The following is an 18,037-nucleotide window of genomic DNA, read 5'->3' on the forward strand; positions in this document are numbered from 1 at the left end:
TATTATTATTTAAAATTTATTTTACTTCTTTGAAAGGCAGAGAGACAATTTTCATTCTTTGGTTCACTCCTCAAATGCTCACAAGAGCTGGGGCTTGGCCAGGCCAAGCCAAAGCCAGGAGCCAGAATTCAACACAGTTCTCTCCAGTGTGTGGCAGGAATTGGAGTCATCACCTTCTGCCTCCCAGGGTGCAATCAGAAAGCTGAATCTGAAGCAGAGCTGGGGCTTAACCCCTGGAACTCCAATTAAGGGTGTGTGGTCACAAACAGTGATTTAATCCCTAGGCCAAATGCCCAAATACTCCTGCCCAAATCTGCTCATGGATCTATTCCATGTAAAATGTTCTTCAATGTTTACTATTACTTTATCCAATTGAGATATTTCTGCTGAATTTAGGCTGATACATCCAAGTACCTATTTATTGTCTCCTCTTGAGTTATCAAAGAGGCTCAACATAAGAATGTCAAAAACCAAAAGCAGGGGCCAGTGCTGTGGCATAGTAGGCTAAGCCTCCACCTGCAGCACCAGTATCCCATATGGGCTCCAGCTCATATCCCAGATGCTCCTCAGATCCAGCTCTCTGATCATGGCCTGGGAAAACAGTGTAAGATGGCCCAAGTGATATGGGACTGGTCAGAGAGATTATCCGCAGGCCACATCCCTTTTCCCCCATGTAATGTCACTTGTATCCACCCACCTGTCAATCAGACTGTGTAACCACTCCCCTTTTGGAAGTGAATAAGAGGCCTGGAGAGCACTGGGCCCACTTTCTCTCTTGCCTGCCTGCTCTCTCACCCCCATGCCCTCTCACTTGCAGCCTCTGGCTTGCTCCCTCTCTCCTGGTGGATCCCTGGAAATGATTGGTATGGAGTTCTCCATTTACCCTTCTTGGTGCACTCTCCCAAAATAAAGGCCTCCTGTTCCTGTGTATTCTTCTTACTCCCTAAATAAATTCTAAACCTTATCATGCTGCATGTCTTGCTTGGGCCTGTGCTTAGAATTCTTCTCTAAGTAAAAAGCAAGAGCCCAAAATATAAATTTTGGCCTAATTTAGCCCACAACACAACTTCCTGGGCTTCTGCACCCTCACTGGAGGCCTGAAGGAAGCTCCTGGCTCCTGGGTTCAGATCAGCCCATCTCTGGCTATCGTGGCATTTTGGGGAGTAAACCAGTGATTGGAAGACCTTTCTCTCTGTTGTTCCCTCTCTCTCTATCGGTAATTTTGCCTCTAAAATAAATAAATAAAATATTAAAAACAGAATTATGTGCACTTATAAACACATATTGAACTCATCTTTGATAACCAGATTTCTGGACTTAATATCCATGTTACCCATTTAATATATAAACTCCATGAAGTGTTTTTTAATTTTCTAAAATGAAGCCTTTAAAGTGCAAAGATTTTGACCAGTTACTTCACAGTTAGCCATAATGGACAATTTAAACCAAGAAAAAATATTTTCACAATTTGTAGACTCAGATAAAACCATGCCACTCTTTTTGCAGATGTTGTGCTTTATGTTATTATTAGCAAAAAACTGCTGCCATATCCTCTTTTAATGCAAGCTAAGTGAACAGAGTAATAATTCCATTAAACTAGATTTCTGTATAAACCCATGATGTATAATATTAGGTCTTTTCTTCAATCCATATTAACTTTCCTTTATTTTATATATTTGAAATCCGCTCTAGTGAGTACATGGCAGAAAGGTCCAGGAATTGAACACTTTTAGTAATACACAATCTAGGAATGTTGGTCTTGGACTAAGGCTGGGCTGGGAGAATAAGACTGCAGACAAAGGTCAATGTCTCGGAGATAGTGTACTACTTATAAACAGAAGGTCCCAATTAATCCTGAATCCCATGAGAAGATTAAGGATACAGAGGCCAATGTTTAGCTTGAATGGATCTGATAATGATGAATTATATAGGTAGTGGCATAATAGGGCAAGATTATTCAATTTCATCTTGGATTGATTTATGAGAACCAGATGCGATCAGAAAGACAAGGCAGGATATAACGACACAGGCTGCTGGTAGAGGATAGTCAGCAAATGAAAGGGCTAGAAGATACAAATGAACTAAAGGTCAAAGTCTCAGAAATTTGTAATTGTTGAGGTTAGGAGGGTGCATTGGACATTTGAATTAGAACTCAGAATCACAATTAGAAGTCAAAAGTCCAAGCACAAAGAGTAGGGTGAGGATAAAGGGAATCTAAAATTTGAACTTGTAAAACTATATGCATTTTGTATATACATACTTGTACATTTGTATGTGTGTGTATATGTGCATACACACACACACATATATATATGTATAAAACAAGAATAAATTGCTAAGGACTTTTAAAATTTTTAGAGTAAATAGAAAAATATATATCTTATTTTGAACAGCATTTTTTAAGTGTGCAACAATCAAAGCACAGCACACAGAAAGACTGTCTACAGTTTAATCCTGCAATTGTTCATTGTGCCATGGTTAGCCTCAAGCCTTACGAGTTATATTTTATTTTCTTTATAATGTTTAAAATAATATTGCCTTTAAGACTGGAAGTTTAATAACCAAAATATACCAAAATAAAGATTAAAAATTTAAAATAAGATTTTCAAAAGAAAATGTTTCAGGCAATGAAGTGCTTTATTGGATGCTTCGTGAATGAGTATAAGTCTTCAAATTTCAGGCAGTTCCCATCTTTAATGTGAGCTCCTGCAAATTAAACAACTTTCCTGAAAGATAAAAATTATGCAGCAGAAATAGAATCTGCTTAACTGAAATCTGTAGCTTTGCAACAAAGTAGATTTCACTCCTGACATCAAATCTTTGGTGAATGGATGCCCTGATGGAGTGTTGGTTATATTAAAGTAGTAGCTTCTTTCATTACCATGAGGTAAAACTATTTGTTTCACAATCAGTAAGCCATCCATGAAAAATGTATTGAAATTCAGTCATCCTTAATAACATCGAAGAATATGTGGTTAGCTTTGTTTGAATCCAAAAAATATAAAAGGCAATAAATATGAAACATTTACACATGACTAATAGTTTTGAATTTTAAAATAGTCCATCTTACAAAATAATTTATTATTGCTACATACTTGTATAAACACATTGGCATAAATTTTTACATACACACACACACACAGATACATACACTGAAGTTTCACTTGCTTTTGTTTTTCATTGTTTCCATAGGAATCTTTATCAAAACACTATTAATTCCTTACTATAAAAACATGCTAAATAGAGGCAATAAGGAACACTAAAAAATGATTTAGTAGTGTTAGGAAAATGACACTGAATAGGGTGCAGAACAATGTGAATGTGCTGATTATTACTGAATTGTACATTTAAAATAGCTAAAACACAAGTTTTATATGTCTATTTTACCAAAATTTTGAAATAATATTAACTTACCATCTTATCCTTTCAAAAATTCATTAAAAGACATTACTACGTAGAGAGCACTAAAAGAAAAAAATCCTAAACATCCCATGAGAGATTTGAGCTCTGAAACAGTAGAGGTTACCCACACCTTCTACACTCAACCTACCTCCTCCTCCTTACTGAAAATATCAAATTAGATATTTATAAAATAGTCCTCAAAACTGGCTATAAAATGACTAAATTTCAACAAGATTATATTACAAGGTTCCTAAAAGGAAAAAAAGATCTTCATAATGAAATTGTTACTTTCTATTGCATAATGAGTATGTTTATCTTCTAGTTTTTGTAAGCTTTTCTTTAATATTGAAAACATCTTGCAATTTCCAAGTTGGAAATGTTCCAGATTTGTGTACTCTGGTTCATAGCTTTAATGAAGTAAATAAATAATAGAAATTATTTTGCAAAACTTAAATATCTGCATCATAATGATAATTCTCATTCCATAAAATTTTATAAACTTATTTTTTGTATTTTTATCTTATGAACACACAAATGAAATTCTATGTAGGAAGATTTTTCTTATTAAAAGTTAGCTTATTAAAACAAAATTAGGCAAGTAGGTAATTTATAATAATACTTATGTCACTAACAGATATGGTACAAAATCGTATTAGAAATTAAAGAAAATAAAACAAGAAATTATCAACCTTGGAAACAAAATTCCCATCTGGACCAGATACTCTATCAGAAATACACATATAAGATCTTAAACAGATATATACAAGTAGGTAAGTCAAATGCAAATAATTTCTAGTAACTGAAGGTAATTCTAGCATCATTTGATTTATGAAATAATTGGTGTCTTATTACATTTTTCTAGTAATCTTCATTATTAAAAATATTTCTCATGGCTAGTGTCCTGAAATATTTTTCACAAATAGTAACCAAATGCAATCTTTCTAGAATAATTAAAAAGCAACTCTCTTCAAATACAAAATGTCACTTAACATAATTCTATCTTTCCTTTTGATTATTGAGCCATTTGTAATGCAACAACCTCTTTCAACTAAACGTGGCACACAGTAATTCAAAATGTCATCATATCCTTACCAGGAAAATAAAGCATGGTGATTAGTCCTTTAGCTTTTAGCATTAACTTCTGCAAAAGCATCATGTTTCCCCTCTATTAAAAAGCAATTCCCAACCCCTGCATAGGAATGAAATTATTCCCTCTTTCAGTTGGATGATAAATGTCCTTAATTAGGAATGCTAACAAACTGAAATTTTCCCTGTAGATCTATTAATTATGCTGACACATAGACACTTCATAACTGAACATTTTTCTTGAATCTATAGCCAGATATCTGTATATCTCTTTAGTATATCACACTATGAATAAATGAAGGATAGCATATTTAATTTGTGTGTAGATCAATCTCCCGCCTCTAAATTAAATACAGCCACACACAATGCCCAGCTGATTGCATTAGTGATTACATATGTGTATATGGCATATATTTTATAATCACAGTATACTACCTAACATTCACTTTGCCATTTGTATTTTATAAATGCCTTAGATACACATTTCTTGATTTGATGAGGAAATTATTCCCATGATTTCTGGTTTATGAACATTCTTACTTTATGGACTACTTTAATGACAGAGATCCATCAGTTTTTTTGGTCTTCTTAAACCATTGCCATTTTTAATATAAACAGAAACAGTTCAAACAGAGGAAATTTTTGTAAACATAGTTCATATGAAATAGAATATGGTAGATAAGCTGATACAAGGGAAGCAGTAAATCATGGCTAAGAAATGGTCCCCTGATCAGACTGCGTGAGACATCAGTCTGGGTGTTTAACTTTTCTAATAACTCGGTTTTGTTTTTCCTTTTAAATTTAGAAAATATAACTAGTACTATCTAATTTACATAGCTGGTGTGAGACTACATAATACAGACCCTGGTACTTAGAAGCATGCACTGAGCACACAGCAAATGTCATCTAAATGTTCAGGAGTTTTCAAGTTGTGTCTCTACTTGAATTTTTTCTAGAAAACTAAAACTTTATATATAGTTTTCCTCTTGACATCTCCACAAATATCTCATAATATCTCAGCTGTAACATGTCCAAAAGATAATTCTGATTACTCTGCCCTAAAATCTTTACTTTTTCCAACTGCAGCTTGTGCAGGCCAATAATAAGGAATCCTATTTTTGACAAGACTCTTTTCCCAGCTTCCTACACCTCCAATTCCACCGAAGTCAGGAGGCTCAACAACTAAATGTGTAACATATGTAACCAATTAATACTTGGCAGGATTCAGAACATGCTGCCCCCCAGAATGTGGCATGTTGGTACAGTGTTGCAACTTGAAGGAATCTGACCAACAGCCTGTGCTGACAGGGCTGTGATCTGGCTGCTTCAGAAGACCCGCATGTGGGAGGGACCCTCTCCAAGACGCAAGAAAGGGGCGTTTATCTCGAGGACAGAGGGCAAGGCGAGGATCTGAGAGACGCGCCGAGCCAGTTCCCCTGCTTTGCTCCTCGGAGCTCATCTGCCTTTCGCCTATCATGTTTTTCCATGACTTTGCTCTTGGTTAAACCTGTTGTCAGTGCACTCAGGCTTAACTATTTTCTTCAGGTCTTTCTGCCCTCATGCAGAGTCACAGGTCACACAAAACAGATTAGGCACATTGTTATTCTTGGGCTTGATTAGTATTTCTTTTGCTAGCGTAATTTAAAATGGCTCCAATGAAGCTAAGATGAGTCGGGTGGAGGAGGGGGGGGGATTTTCTCACACTCCACAGGGTCATCTGTTTCAACACGGTCTCGCCTCTCTCTCAGGAGGTACGCAACAGCCTCTTGATCACCTCTGTACCAGCATTCTTCACCACCACTGCTCCTGACAGGCTCCTCGCCACTACATCACGGCTTCCCAAACACCCCTGCCACACCCTAGGGTTCAAGACCTAACAAAGCTCCCCCCACTGAAGTTAAAGCCGCTCACCGCAGCCGGCCAGCCTGTGCTGCGCAGCCCTGCTTGGCTCAGTTTCCAAGGCTCCCACTCTTTCACTCCAGCCCAGCTGCCCAGGTTCTCTGGCTGTTCTTTGGCTAAACTTAATCCCTGCTCCAGGGCCGTTTCATCCATACGCAGTGCTGTTCACCATATCTTCACAGTCCACTTTCCTGACCCAAAATAATACCTCCTTCTCCCCACTCTCTAGTCATTTAACCTGTTCTACCTAACTGCATCACATTTCATATTACTTCGGTTTATGTATTACGTTGTGTTTATGTTTATATCTTTACCATCTAACGTTTAAAAAGATTGCTGATTTGTTTGAAAGACAGAGACAGAGAGAAAGGAGGGAAGAAGTGGGGGAGTGAGAGAAAGAGAAAGTTCCTATTCTGTGGTTCACTCCCTAAATTCTGCAACATCTAGACTGCGCCAGAACTAATCTAGGAGCCAGGAACCCAATCAAATTCTTCTGTGTAGGTGGCTAGAACACAACTACTCGGGCCATCACCACTGCTCCCAGTGTCTGTGTTAGCAGGAACCTAGAGCTGGGAACCACAGCTGAGCATCAAATCCAGGAACCCAGAAATGGGAGTTTGGCATCTTATCCACTATATATCCACTATATTATATATAGCCTATGCCTATTGTGAATCTGTGTGACTTGAATGTAAGTTTTATGAGACAGAGACCTTCTCCTTTCACCACTGTATCTCTAGCATGTGGAAGAACGCCATAAGAATTTTATGACAAATCAATATTAAGTGCTTGTTCTGTATTAATAAAGTCCTTCTACTTGTCTTAGCTTCATTGGACTTACTTAAATTACACTGGCAAAAGTCTCATTAACTGTAATCAGAACACATAAGACATATTAAATGAGCAGTGTAGTTTGATTTTAATAAAGGCAAAATGATAATTGCAGTGATGATAACCGGCAATATTATTAACTTCCACCTTTAAAGATTAATGAATTTTTAATAGCTTATCCTACTTAACAGTTTAATTTGAACAATGCCTAAATTTAAGCTTATTTTCGAAAGTCCAATATCAAAATTACTGACTCCGATTTGGCTCCACATAAAAATGTTTTGAACAGCAGCTATATGGCTTAGCACTTAGGACTAGAGCGGATATGCCCACATTTCATATAACAGTGCTTGGGTTCCAGTATCAGCTCTGTTTCAACTACAACTTTCTGCTAATGTGGGCCTGGGAGGTGCCAAGTAACGCCTCAGGTAGTTGGGTCCCTGCCACTCACATGAGAGACCTGAATTGACTTCCCGGCTCCCAGTTTCAACCCAGCCTAACTCTAGCCATAAGGTTATTGGAAAGTGAACCAGTGAATAAGAGCTCTCCTTCTGTCTGTTCTGTTTCTGTCTATTCCTCTGTCTCTCAAATAAATTAATTAAAATGCATAAAAATGATTAGAAATACATACATATTTAGAAAAGTGAAATAACTATTGAATGTGGTATTCATTAAAGGAAAATGAATATCATATACAAAGAAAAGCAGCTTTAAAATTGCAATTTTGGAAATATTTGTCATATATAGTCAACAGGATGTTTTAAGGAACAGCCAGATTTCCTTAAAGTATTTAGTAAATATGGTTTAGACAAGCAGGATCTTGGTTGCAAGGCAGGAATCCTGGATATTGCCCCTGACTCTGCTATTACTGGGTCTGCCTGCCTGGCCACAAATTCTCTACCCCCGGCTTCAATTACCTTATTCAGAAAATAAAGGAAGTAGGCTGGATCATCTCCAAGATATTTTCTGGCCAACAATTATCAATTTATGTCAGATTTCCTAACTTTAGAATTTCTTTGTGCATACTTCTCTTTATAATACTTTAATTCTACACATTGATATATAACTGTGATAGCCTCAAACTAACATCATATCTTGTTTTATCACCTTCCCTTTTCACATATCAATTCAGTTCCTTGAAAGAGTAATATTGCTGGATACTAAAGGCTAACAGATTTTGAATTTGCCAATGATCATCCTAAGATAAAAGAAAATGAAAAGACCTCAATGTTACCTGCATAGATATATATGTATTGGAATAGTGTATTGAAGTCTAAACAGGTCCATAACAAATGCAAAATAATCAAACTTTTCATATCAAGATGATGTGAAGAGTGATAAGCCCTTATATTTAAGCTATGCAAAACTGGTTGTCACAAGGAGGATATATGCAGAAGTGCTTGGAGTTTTGGGCGATATGAAAGCCTCGGACATTTTACTCTGGAAAGCCCAGTGATAAAAGAATTGACAAGTGGCAGAACATTTTCAAAGCACATAGTTTTTGCTTATTCAGATCTTAAATTGGTGAATCCATATAAGAAAAGGTAAACAGCAAAGTACAGAGTAGCAACAAGACCTGGTAGAATGTCTAATAGATAACTAATTTGAGTAAGAGCCAGAAGGTTCAGGGGAGAGTCATGAGAACATGGTTCAAGCAGTATTTTAAGCACTTGAAACTGAATTAAAGCCATAAAATGCTTCAGTGGTTCCTTGCATGTGACTGCAATTTATCACTTCACACTAAATGCTACAAAGCCTCAAACACTTGTGCTGCTTTTCAAGGCAGAAGACAATCTGAATGACCACAACCAATGTAGCAAATACTTCTGGAATTTCATCCCTGAGTTAAAAAAGACTTGTACTTTTCCTTTTGGAAGATCTTTTTAAAAAAAAAAACTGCAGAAGAAGACTTTGTGACCATACACTAAATATAGGTATAGTAAAACCAAATATAACAATTACATATCAAAATAACAGATTGGAGAGACCTGAATTGAGGTGCAGTGAGTTAAGCCACCACTTGTGATGCTGTCATCACATAACAGAGCACGAGTTTGTGTTCTGGCTGCTCTGCTTCCAATCTAGTTCCCTGCTAATGCACCTGAGAAACCAGCAGATGATGGCCCAATACTTCGGTTCCTGCCACTCACATGGGAGAGACCTGGATGGAGTTCCTGCCTCCTGGATTCAGCCTATCTAATCCAGTCCTATCTGTTACACGAAACTGGAGAATGAAAAAGAAAATGGATAGACAATATCTCTCTCTTTCTCTGTCTCCTTTTTCTGCCATTCTTCCTTGCAAATTAATAAGTAAGTCTTTTAAAATTAAACAAGGGTGCTGAGACTGTGATGTAGTGGGTAAGGCTGCCACCTGCAGTGCCAGCATCCCATAGGAGCACCACTTGAGACCTGGCTGCTCCACTTCCAATCCAGCTCTCTACTAAGGCCTGGGAAAGCACTGGAAGATGGTTCAAGTCCTTGGGCCCCTGAACCCACTTGGGAGACCCAGAAGAAGCTCCTGGCTCCTGGCTTCAGGTAGGCACAGCTCCAGCCATTGTGGCCATTTTAGGAGTGGACCAGTGGATGGAAGACCTCTCTCTCTTTCTGCCTCTCCTTCTCTGTGTGGCTCTGGCTTTCAAATAAATAAATAAATAAATCTTAAAAAAATTAAAAATGAATTATTTTTTTAAAAATATGTAGGATCTCTGTCTTTAATGTGCTGTACACTGTTATTTAATGCTATAACTAGTACTCCAACAGTATTTTTTCACTTTGTGTTGCTATGTGGGGGCAAACTGTTGAAATCTTTACTTAATATATACTAAACAGATCTTCTGTATATAAAGAGAATTGAAAATGAATCTTGATGTGAATGGAAGGGGAGAGGGAGCAGGAAAGGGTGGGAGGGAAGTTATGGCGGGGGCAAGCCATTGTAATCCATAAGCTGTACTTTGGAAATTTATATCCATTAAATAAAAGTTTAAAAAAATTAAACAAAATAACAGATTGGTGATTAAGCAAAATCTGATCATCATCAGTGTATTTCATTAAACATTGATTCATTCAACAAATATTTGTTAGTTGTCTTTTAAGTCATGTGTCCTATTCTGAGTGTTTCTGAGAATTCAGTGTTGAGTGGAACTTAGAAAATGTTCCTTCTTCTGGAAGGATGATAGAGCTGGATGAGGGGAACCACACCACGCACACTCAAAGGTATTTTATATATAAGCATAAGATTATAGCTAACAATTACTATTAAGGAGAAAATGCAACAAGGTAAAGTGATAGAGGGGGGGCTCTGAGGAGAGGATAAAGGACAACATTATTGGTGGTCAACCCCCAGAAAAATAAAAACGCTGCTGGATGAAGAGCAAAATGTTCCAGGAAGGAAGAACTACAAGTACAAGCCCTTGCTGATTCCCTGAGTGCAAAACTTCCATCCTGGTCGATCTCCACATAATAAGAAGACAGGAGAAGACAAAATGTGAGCTGCAGTCAGCACACCAGGGCTGGCTCTAGGTAAGGCAACGGCTGGTGACAGTACAGAATGTCGAGTGCATAAGCAGAAGCCAGGCCATTTGATGCCATGAGGTCAAAAAATTTGGTTTTATTCTTGGAAACCACTGTAGGATTTTTAAGCAAGCAATGGGGTATCCCAACTTATGGTTTAAAAGTTCATGAGGGGTGGCAGTATTGCCTAGTTGCTAAGATGCTGGTTGGGATGCCTGCATCCTACATCAGAGTACCTGGGTTTGGACCTCTGCTCTGCTTCCCATTTCAGCTTCCTGCTGATTCAGACACTGGCGGGCAGCAGGTGATGGCTCAAATGACTCATAATCTATTTAGCAGTTTAATTATATAGGAATAAACGGACTAAAATTATTATAGCCTGTGCTGGTTTTGTTTTCTTGTAATGTAACATTCTCTTTCCACACGTGAGGGGGTGGTTGTAGGATTTTTTTTTTTTTTTTGAGCGCTAGACAGGAGTAGAGAGTTTCCAGATGTGCTGCCCCATGACCATGCAGTCAGTAAATAAAAATATGATGATAGTTGGAATGCTAATGTTTTCTTAAAAAAAATTGAAGATTTAGAGGTTTGTGTGATTAAAAAGCTGCCGCTTCAATTCCTTCCATATTGCCAAAGTTGCCCTATCTTTGGGCTGCCACCAGGTAAGAGTTTAAAAGGAGCAAAGGAAAAGTGATTTGTGAGATAAGGAATAAAACTGTCAAATTTTTATTCTTTAGAATACTTTGACATTTTCCTGGTCATTAGAACACCACAAATTTGAGAATAACGTGGCATCTGGGGTCTAAAAGCTGCCATATTTTTCTGAATTTTCTCATGTCATCTACCAATTTGACTTTTAAATCATAGCAGTGAATATGTATTTTAAGCCCCATGTCAGAAACCTTATTTTTTCCTGCAAAATGGGCTCTAGTTGAAGATTCTGGAACTGCTATCTAAAACTCTCACATCCTTCTCAAGTGGTTACCCTTGATATCTATCAGAAGCAAGGGAATTAATGGAACATGGAATTGTGGTCATATGTGTTTAAATGACTTTAAATTATCTAGTCCCACTTTCCTCACGGCTGCTGATTGCTTTCTCTATCATCCATAACAAGTGATTTTCAGACATGTAATTGAATACTTTGCTGCCAGTAGCATCAGAGGCACCAGTCTATTTTTAGGGCAACCTAAAGAAACACAGACATACACACACAGACAGAGGCAGAGACAGAGAGAGACAGAAACAGAGAGAGGTAGACTGTGCTTTGGAGCAAGATTTAATTAATTATTTAACTTTAAAGATTTCAAAAATGGTGTAACCTAAGTCCTAGTCACTGATGTCACTGAAACTCATTGATGCCTTTCCATCAAGCTCTTTAATATCATTTTTAAAGCCCAGAATAACAAACGGCATAGACTTTTTTTAACCAGTGATGTGAATTTTCATTCTCCATTATCCAGGCTTCTCCCTAATTCACAACACTTTTATCTCAATTTAGGCAGAATCTTCACCCACTCGGTCTTAATATTTCTCTTTTAATAAAATAACAGTTCTTCAAAGAAATTGCAGTTAGGCTTCTGTTATTTCTCTTCACACTAAGAAATAAGTCCCTTATTTTCCCCAGATCAAGGTTGACTGCTTCAAGAACTGACAGAGTTTGTATTCCAAAAACCAGGTCCTGGGTCTTCAGGTGTCTGAACATTTAGACCAGTGCTTTGGTGAGCTGTGTCATGGAAGTTCCTAACAGGCTGATTCCTCTAATTATATCAGAAGAGAATGTTTTTTTAGCTCTGTCATGTTTTGTTTTGTTTTTGATATTCATTTTTTATATTCTTTTTTTATTTAATTTTTAAAGATTTATTTTATTTATTTGAAAGTCTGAGTTACACAGAGAAGAGGCAGAGAGAAAGAGAGAGAGAGGTCTTCCATCCAATGGTTCACTCCCCAATTGGCCGCAATGGCCGGAGCTGCGCTGATCCGAAGCCAGGAGCCAGGAGCTTCTTCCAGGTCTCTCATGCTGTGCAGGGGCCCAAGGACTTGGGCCATCATCTACTGCTTTCCCAGGTCATAGCAGAGAGCTGGATCGGAAGAGGAGCAGCTGGGACTAGAACCGGCGCCTATATGGGATGCTGGCGCTTCAGGCCAGGGCTTTAACCCACTGCACCACAGTGCCAGCCCCCATGGCAAGTTCTAATTCTTTGGGGTTTTTTTTGCTTCTAATAAAATGTCCCTTGGTGTTGTCATTTCAGTGGCAAAACATTACAGGTGATGGTTAAGTTTATTGTCTGGTCCACATAATCCTCATTAACCATAATTTGGCTCAACTACATTTTTAAAATATGTGGAGGTTTTTTTTTTTTTTGCAATGACTAAGTAGTTACTATGTCATGTAACTTTAGATGTTTAGAAAAAAAATGTTTGCTATCCCAAAGAAGTTCCGAAGGTAGCAATCTATGAAATGAAACTCAGTGTGGCCTGTATTTATTTTTTTAAAAAACAGGATTTAGCTATTCAATATACATAAATTAAACTTTATAACAAGTACTTTTTAGCTATTGTTAGGCCCTTTGTGCTATGGAAGAAACTGCGATTGACACTGAGCAGATATAAAAAATGTATATATTAATTGAAACATTTCATCAATAGTAGAAAGAACCCAGTGGAAAGGCTAGAATGTTCTTCTCTATCAGTTGCCATATACACATATGTATAACCATACAAATATATCTCTATGTCTCTCTCCAAATATATACATATATAAACACATAGATGTATATAAACATAATTTCAGACATCTGAAGTCCAACAAACTTGTCTTGATTTTAACAAAGAGTTCAAGAAATATTTTCTTAAATATGCCAACAGTATTAAATTTTTAAATACTTAAATATTGAATTGTGATATTAGTTTTCACAAATGAATATTACTTAATGATAATATTTCATAATTCTTTAGTCCATTGGGAAATCAATATCATTCACTTATTTTTAAGCAAATATTTTATTCAAGGCACAAAGATTCTTTGATGGATTTTTAGCCGTTTTAGTTTTGAATTAAAAATGTTTTTATGAACAGAGTCCATATATGCAAAACAACATAGTATAAATGACACTGCTACTGTTAAAAATTAAAATTGTATTTTACTATTTCTTGCTAAAAATTGTATGTAATTACTATTTCTGAATACTAAAATCTAATGCAAACTGCTTTTCATTAGTTCTGTAGCAAGCCATTACACTGCTAACTTGAGGAAATCTCCAGTCTCACTGATACTCTGTGGAGCTTTGTGGCACTCATCAAATGCCTACTACAGTTATTGCAGTATTGTAGAATCTTGAGAACTAACTCAATAGAACTGTGGACATCCTCTCCAATCTTCACAATGAGTTACAAGAATCTCTGGATTTTCTAAAGCTGAAGTACTTTAAATATGTGTGGGCTCCAGTGGAGGAGTATAATCTCACACCCAGAGACAATAAGGCGGTGGGTGTTTTTCAAGGCAAGGTGGTTTTACTGAAATAGAATTTTGCTTGTGATATCCTCAAGACATTATCAAATTTCATAGAGTTATTTGTGTGCTCTTAATTACATGTGTATATATATATATATATATATATATACATATATATAAAATCAACATTTCAAACATTGGTAAATTTCAATAAATATTCAATTTAATGATAAAAATAATTTTCTACTGACATCATAACAAAATCATCTGCAACTGAACAGATCAGCAATGGATTACCTGAGTCTGTAGCTGTAATCACCAAGACAAAGTGCTCCTTTGTTTCCCGGTCCAGACTCTGTGTTACTTCAAGTTCTCCACTGGCCGACAGAGTGAAAGCATTATCTTCATTTCCACCAAACAGAACATATGAGAGCTTGCTGTTAGAGCCTTGATCATCATCTCTTGCCACCACCTAGTGAAGAGAACAGCACATGTCATGTTTGTGAGTGAAACGAACACAGTGCATGCTGGGAAATGAAACACATCTATTAAAAAAGAGATTGAGTCATATTAAAAACTCCAAATACACGGCTTCAAGTTTTCAAATAAAAATGGTAAGATATATAATGCACAAGTACACTTCCATTAAAATATGCATAAAACTAATGCACAGCATTTTTGGAAAGCTTCACAAAAATTTTGACAGCCATTTCATGTCAGGGTAGAGTTTATGAGGTGTGAAGGAAGAATAATATTTGGAAACAAAATTTTTACAGCTCCTTATTTCCTTACTGTGGCACATATTACTCTCATCATGAAATCAAATTTAAAAACACACAAATACATACATGCATGCAACATAAATATACATAAAAAGGAATGGGGATGCAATGTTATAATCTCTGAGGAAATCAATACGACTTCAGTATAATGTTCATCGCCTGTTCCTTGCCAAGGTCTGCAATTGAGTATTAATGGGTGAGCATGAGGAGAGGATGGGGCAAGCAGGAATAGGGTAGAAGATGAGAGGTTGTTACAGTGAACACAATACTTGTTTTATTTAAATATACTGACCTGAAGAATCGTTCTGGGTAGTGTCTCTAAATTCTCGGGGACATTTACAGAATATGGAGATAGCTCAAATATGGGAACAAAATCATTGATATCCAATAAAGCAATGCTGACAGTGGAAGTATCAGTTCTAGGGGTGCTGCCTCGATCTGTCGCCTGAACAGTCAGAAGGTAAACAGGGGTCTTCTCCCTATCCAAAGGCTTAGCCACAGTGATGGCACCGGTGACAGAATCAATGCGAAATTCCTGATTGGCGTTACCGTCAACAATGCCATAGCGAATCTGTCCATTTGTACCTTCATCTCCATCTGCTGCAAATACTTGTATGATATCTGTTCCAGTAAGCGTGTTTTCATTGATCTCCACTTTATACAAAGCCTGGGCAAAAGCTGGGTTGTTATCATTGATGTCCAGTACCATAACTACAACTTCTGTAGATGAAGACAAGGATGGTTGACCTTTGTCTGTAGCCACCACCGTGAGAGTATAATTTGAAACTTCTTCTCTGTCCAGTTCTCCTGTAAGCCTCACTTCACCATCAATGGTCCCAATACTGAATTTGCTTCCCAAAGGGTTCAGCAGAGTATACTCAATATAGCTGTTTGGGCCACTATCCGGGTCAGTTGCTTGAGCTTTGAAAACTACAGTATCAATAGGTGTGTTTTCTGGAATATATGTCAATTTAGGGGAAAGAAATGTTGGTGGGTTATCATTCACATCCAACAAAATAATGGAGACTTGTGCGGTGCTTGTGAATCTGGAGCCTGGGTGCTGTGGCAGGTCATGCACCTGAACAACCAGGTTGTAGAAGGACTGACTTTCCCGATCCAAAGCTTTCAGAACTTTCAGTTCACCATTCTGATCAACTGTGAACTGCCCAAGGCTATCCCCCGAGGCAATGCTGTAAGCCAACTGGGAGTTGATGCCTGAAATTGAAGAGAACAATTAAACTTTCCTAAATGTGTGCTCATGGCAGACTGACCTGCATCAAAAAGTCTGTCATGTAATTTTGCATGTTTGCTATATCAAGCACCCAAACACACTTTATGAATTTTTTAGCTGAAGTTAACTTTATTTTAGTAAATAACACATACACAGAATTCTTTTCCTGTTAATTTTTTATCTGAAAAGATGTTTACAATCTGGTGAACAAATGATATATATACTACTTGCTATTTACTACAGTGTTGGAATGTTGAATTATAAAAGTAAAGAGGAAAGTATTCCAGAAAGAAGGTAGTTTTCTATACATTTCCTTGTTTCTATCACATAACCCCCATGGATTATGCAGTGCCACACACTACACTATTGGCCAAACATTTATAACTTCAGTAATTCATTGAGGCCAACCTCAATTTTCAGAGAAGGGTAATAAAAACTTCTGATGCTTGGTATTAGTCATGGATGTTTTAAGTCTACTTTTACATTTCTTGTCAGAACCAATATATGCGTTTTAATTCCTATTAAGCATCTGGCCAAATAATGGCCTTTGAGGAAAACAGTTCTCTTTCACATTTTATTATGCATATTTAAAGTTTTAAAAATGTATTCTTTAGAAGAATCATCAGCATTAAAATTGTACATAAAGTCTCCAAATATAAATGCTCATACTCACACTATTACGGGCTATATTTAGATAATATCTATTTTTCCTAGGAACATGTGTCACTTCTTAATTTAAAAAATCTAAAACCTTATTTCAGAAAATGATTGCAGGGATATTTATAAGAAAGATCATGTGAAGAATACATTATCCTGTTGTTTTAGTAAATAATATAAAGAAAGTAAGAGACATAGTAAAATCAGAACAAAAAAGATTTACTACTTCATTCTGCGTTTGGTATTTTATCTTAAAAATTATGAAACTATTACAGGATATCAGTATAAGTAACATATTGCAATACTCCATTCTTAGTAAGATTTTAAACTAGAGAATTAAGGAGTATCTACTGAGCATCATAAATTGCCTGAAAATAGGACCTCCAATTCTGAAATTAATTTTAACTATTCAAGTTTCTGAATTCTACTTTTCAGAACTGCTGTGTACTCTTTCCCAAGAGGGTCCCAGAACAATTTGATAATGTCCTTCTCCACAGTTTTTTGAAAATATTCTGGTTTCAAGATTCTATGCATACTTGTGTTAGCTAGCTTTTGCCTTGTCCTGAACTCACCAGCTTCCTTATAAAGACACACTGTAACAACGTAATGGAATTTTCTTTTCTACCACATAGGCCCTGTTCTTTTGTAAAATGCCATTATTACTCTTTTCCCATGAGTTTCTCTCTCTCTGTCTAATGTTATTTGCCTATATGTAGATGCAGAGGAAAACTGCTTATGAAAATAACATTTAGGTACTAGCTAATTGACAAATATATTTAGAGTAAATAATGTTTGAGAAAATAATTGACAGGGTAGAGTTTTTCCCTTCATTATGAATTGCAGTTTTTATTCTTTAAAGAGTTTTTTTTTTTAAAAAAAAACAAACAAAAAAAAAACAACATTGGCCGGCGCTGTGGCTTAACAGGCTAATCCTCCGCCTTGCAGCGCCGGCACACCGGGTTCTAGTCCCGGTTGCCCCTCTTCCAGGCCAGCTCTCTGCCGTGGCCAGGGAGTGCAGTGGAGGATGGCGCAAGTGCTTGGGCCCTGCACCCGCATGGGAGACCAGGAGAAGCACCTGGCTCCTGCCATTGGATCAGCGCAGTGCACCGGCAGCAGCGCGCCAGCCGCAGCGGCCATTGGAGGGTGAACCAATGGCAAAAAGGAAGACCTTTCTCTCTATCTCTCTCT

General features: G+C 37.0%; 1 protein-coding gene across 1 annotated transcript in view; it reads right to left on the reverse strand.

Annotated features, from left to right (window-relative positions):
- Positions 1-18,037, reverse strand: part of FAT4 (FAT atypical cadherin 4) — a 176,640-nt gene that overhangs the window by 55,499 nt on the left and 103,104 nt on the right. Inside the window, exons 5-6 of the mRNA XM_062199659.1 lie at positions 15,254-16,176; positions 14,477-14,651 (exon numbers count right to left, since the gene is read on the reverse strand). Of these exons, the coding sequence (XP_062055643.1) occupies positions 14,477-14,651; positions 15,254-16,176 (1,098 nt within the window). The remainder of the gene's footprint in view (positions 1-14,476; positions 14,652-15,253; positions 16,177-18,037) is intronic.

Source organism: Lepus europaeus, chromosome 8, assembly GCF_033115175.1.
Source record: "Lepus europaeus isolate LE1 chromosome 8, mLepTim1.pri, whole genome shotgun sequence".
NCBI classification, from domain to species: Eukaryota; Metazoa; Chordata; class Mammalia; order Lagomorpha; family Leporidae; genus Lepus; species Lepus europaeus.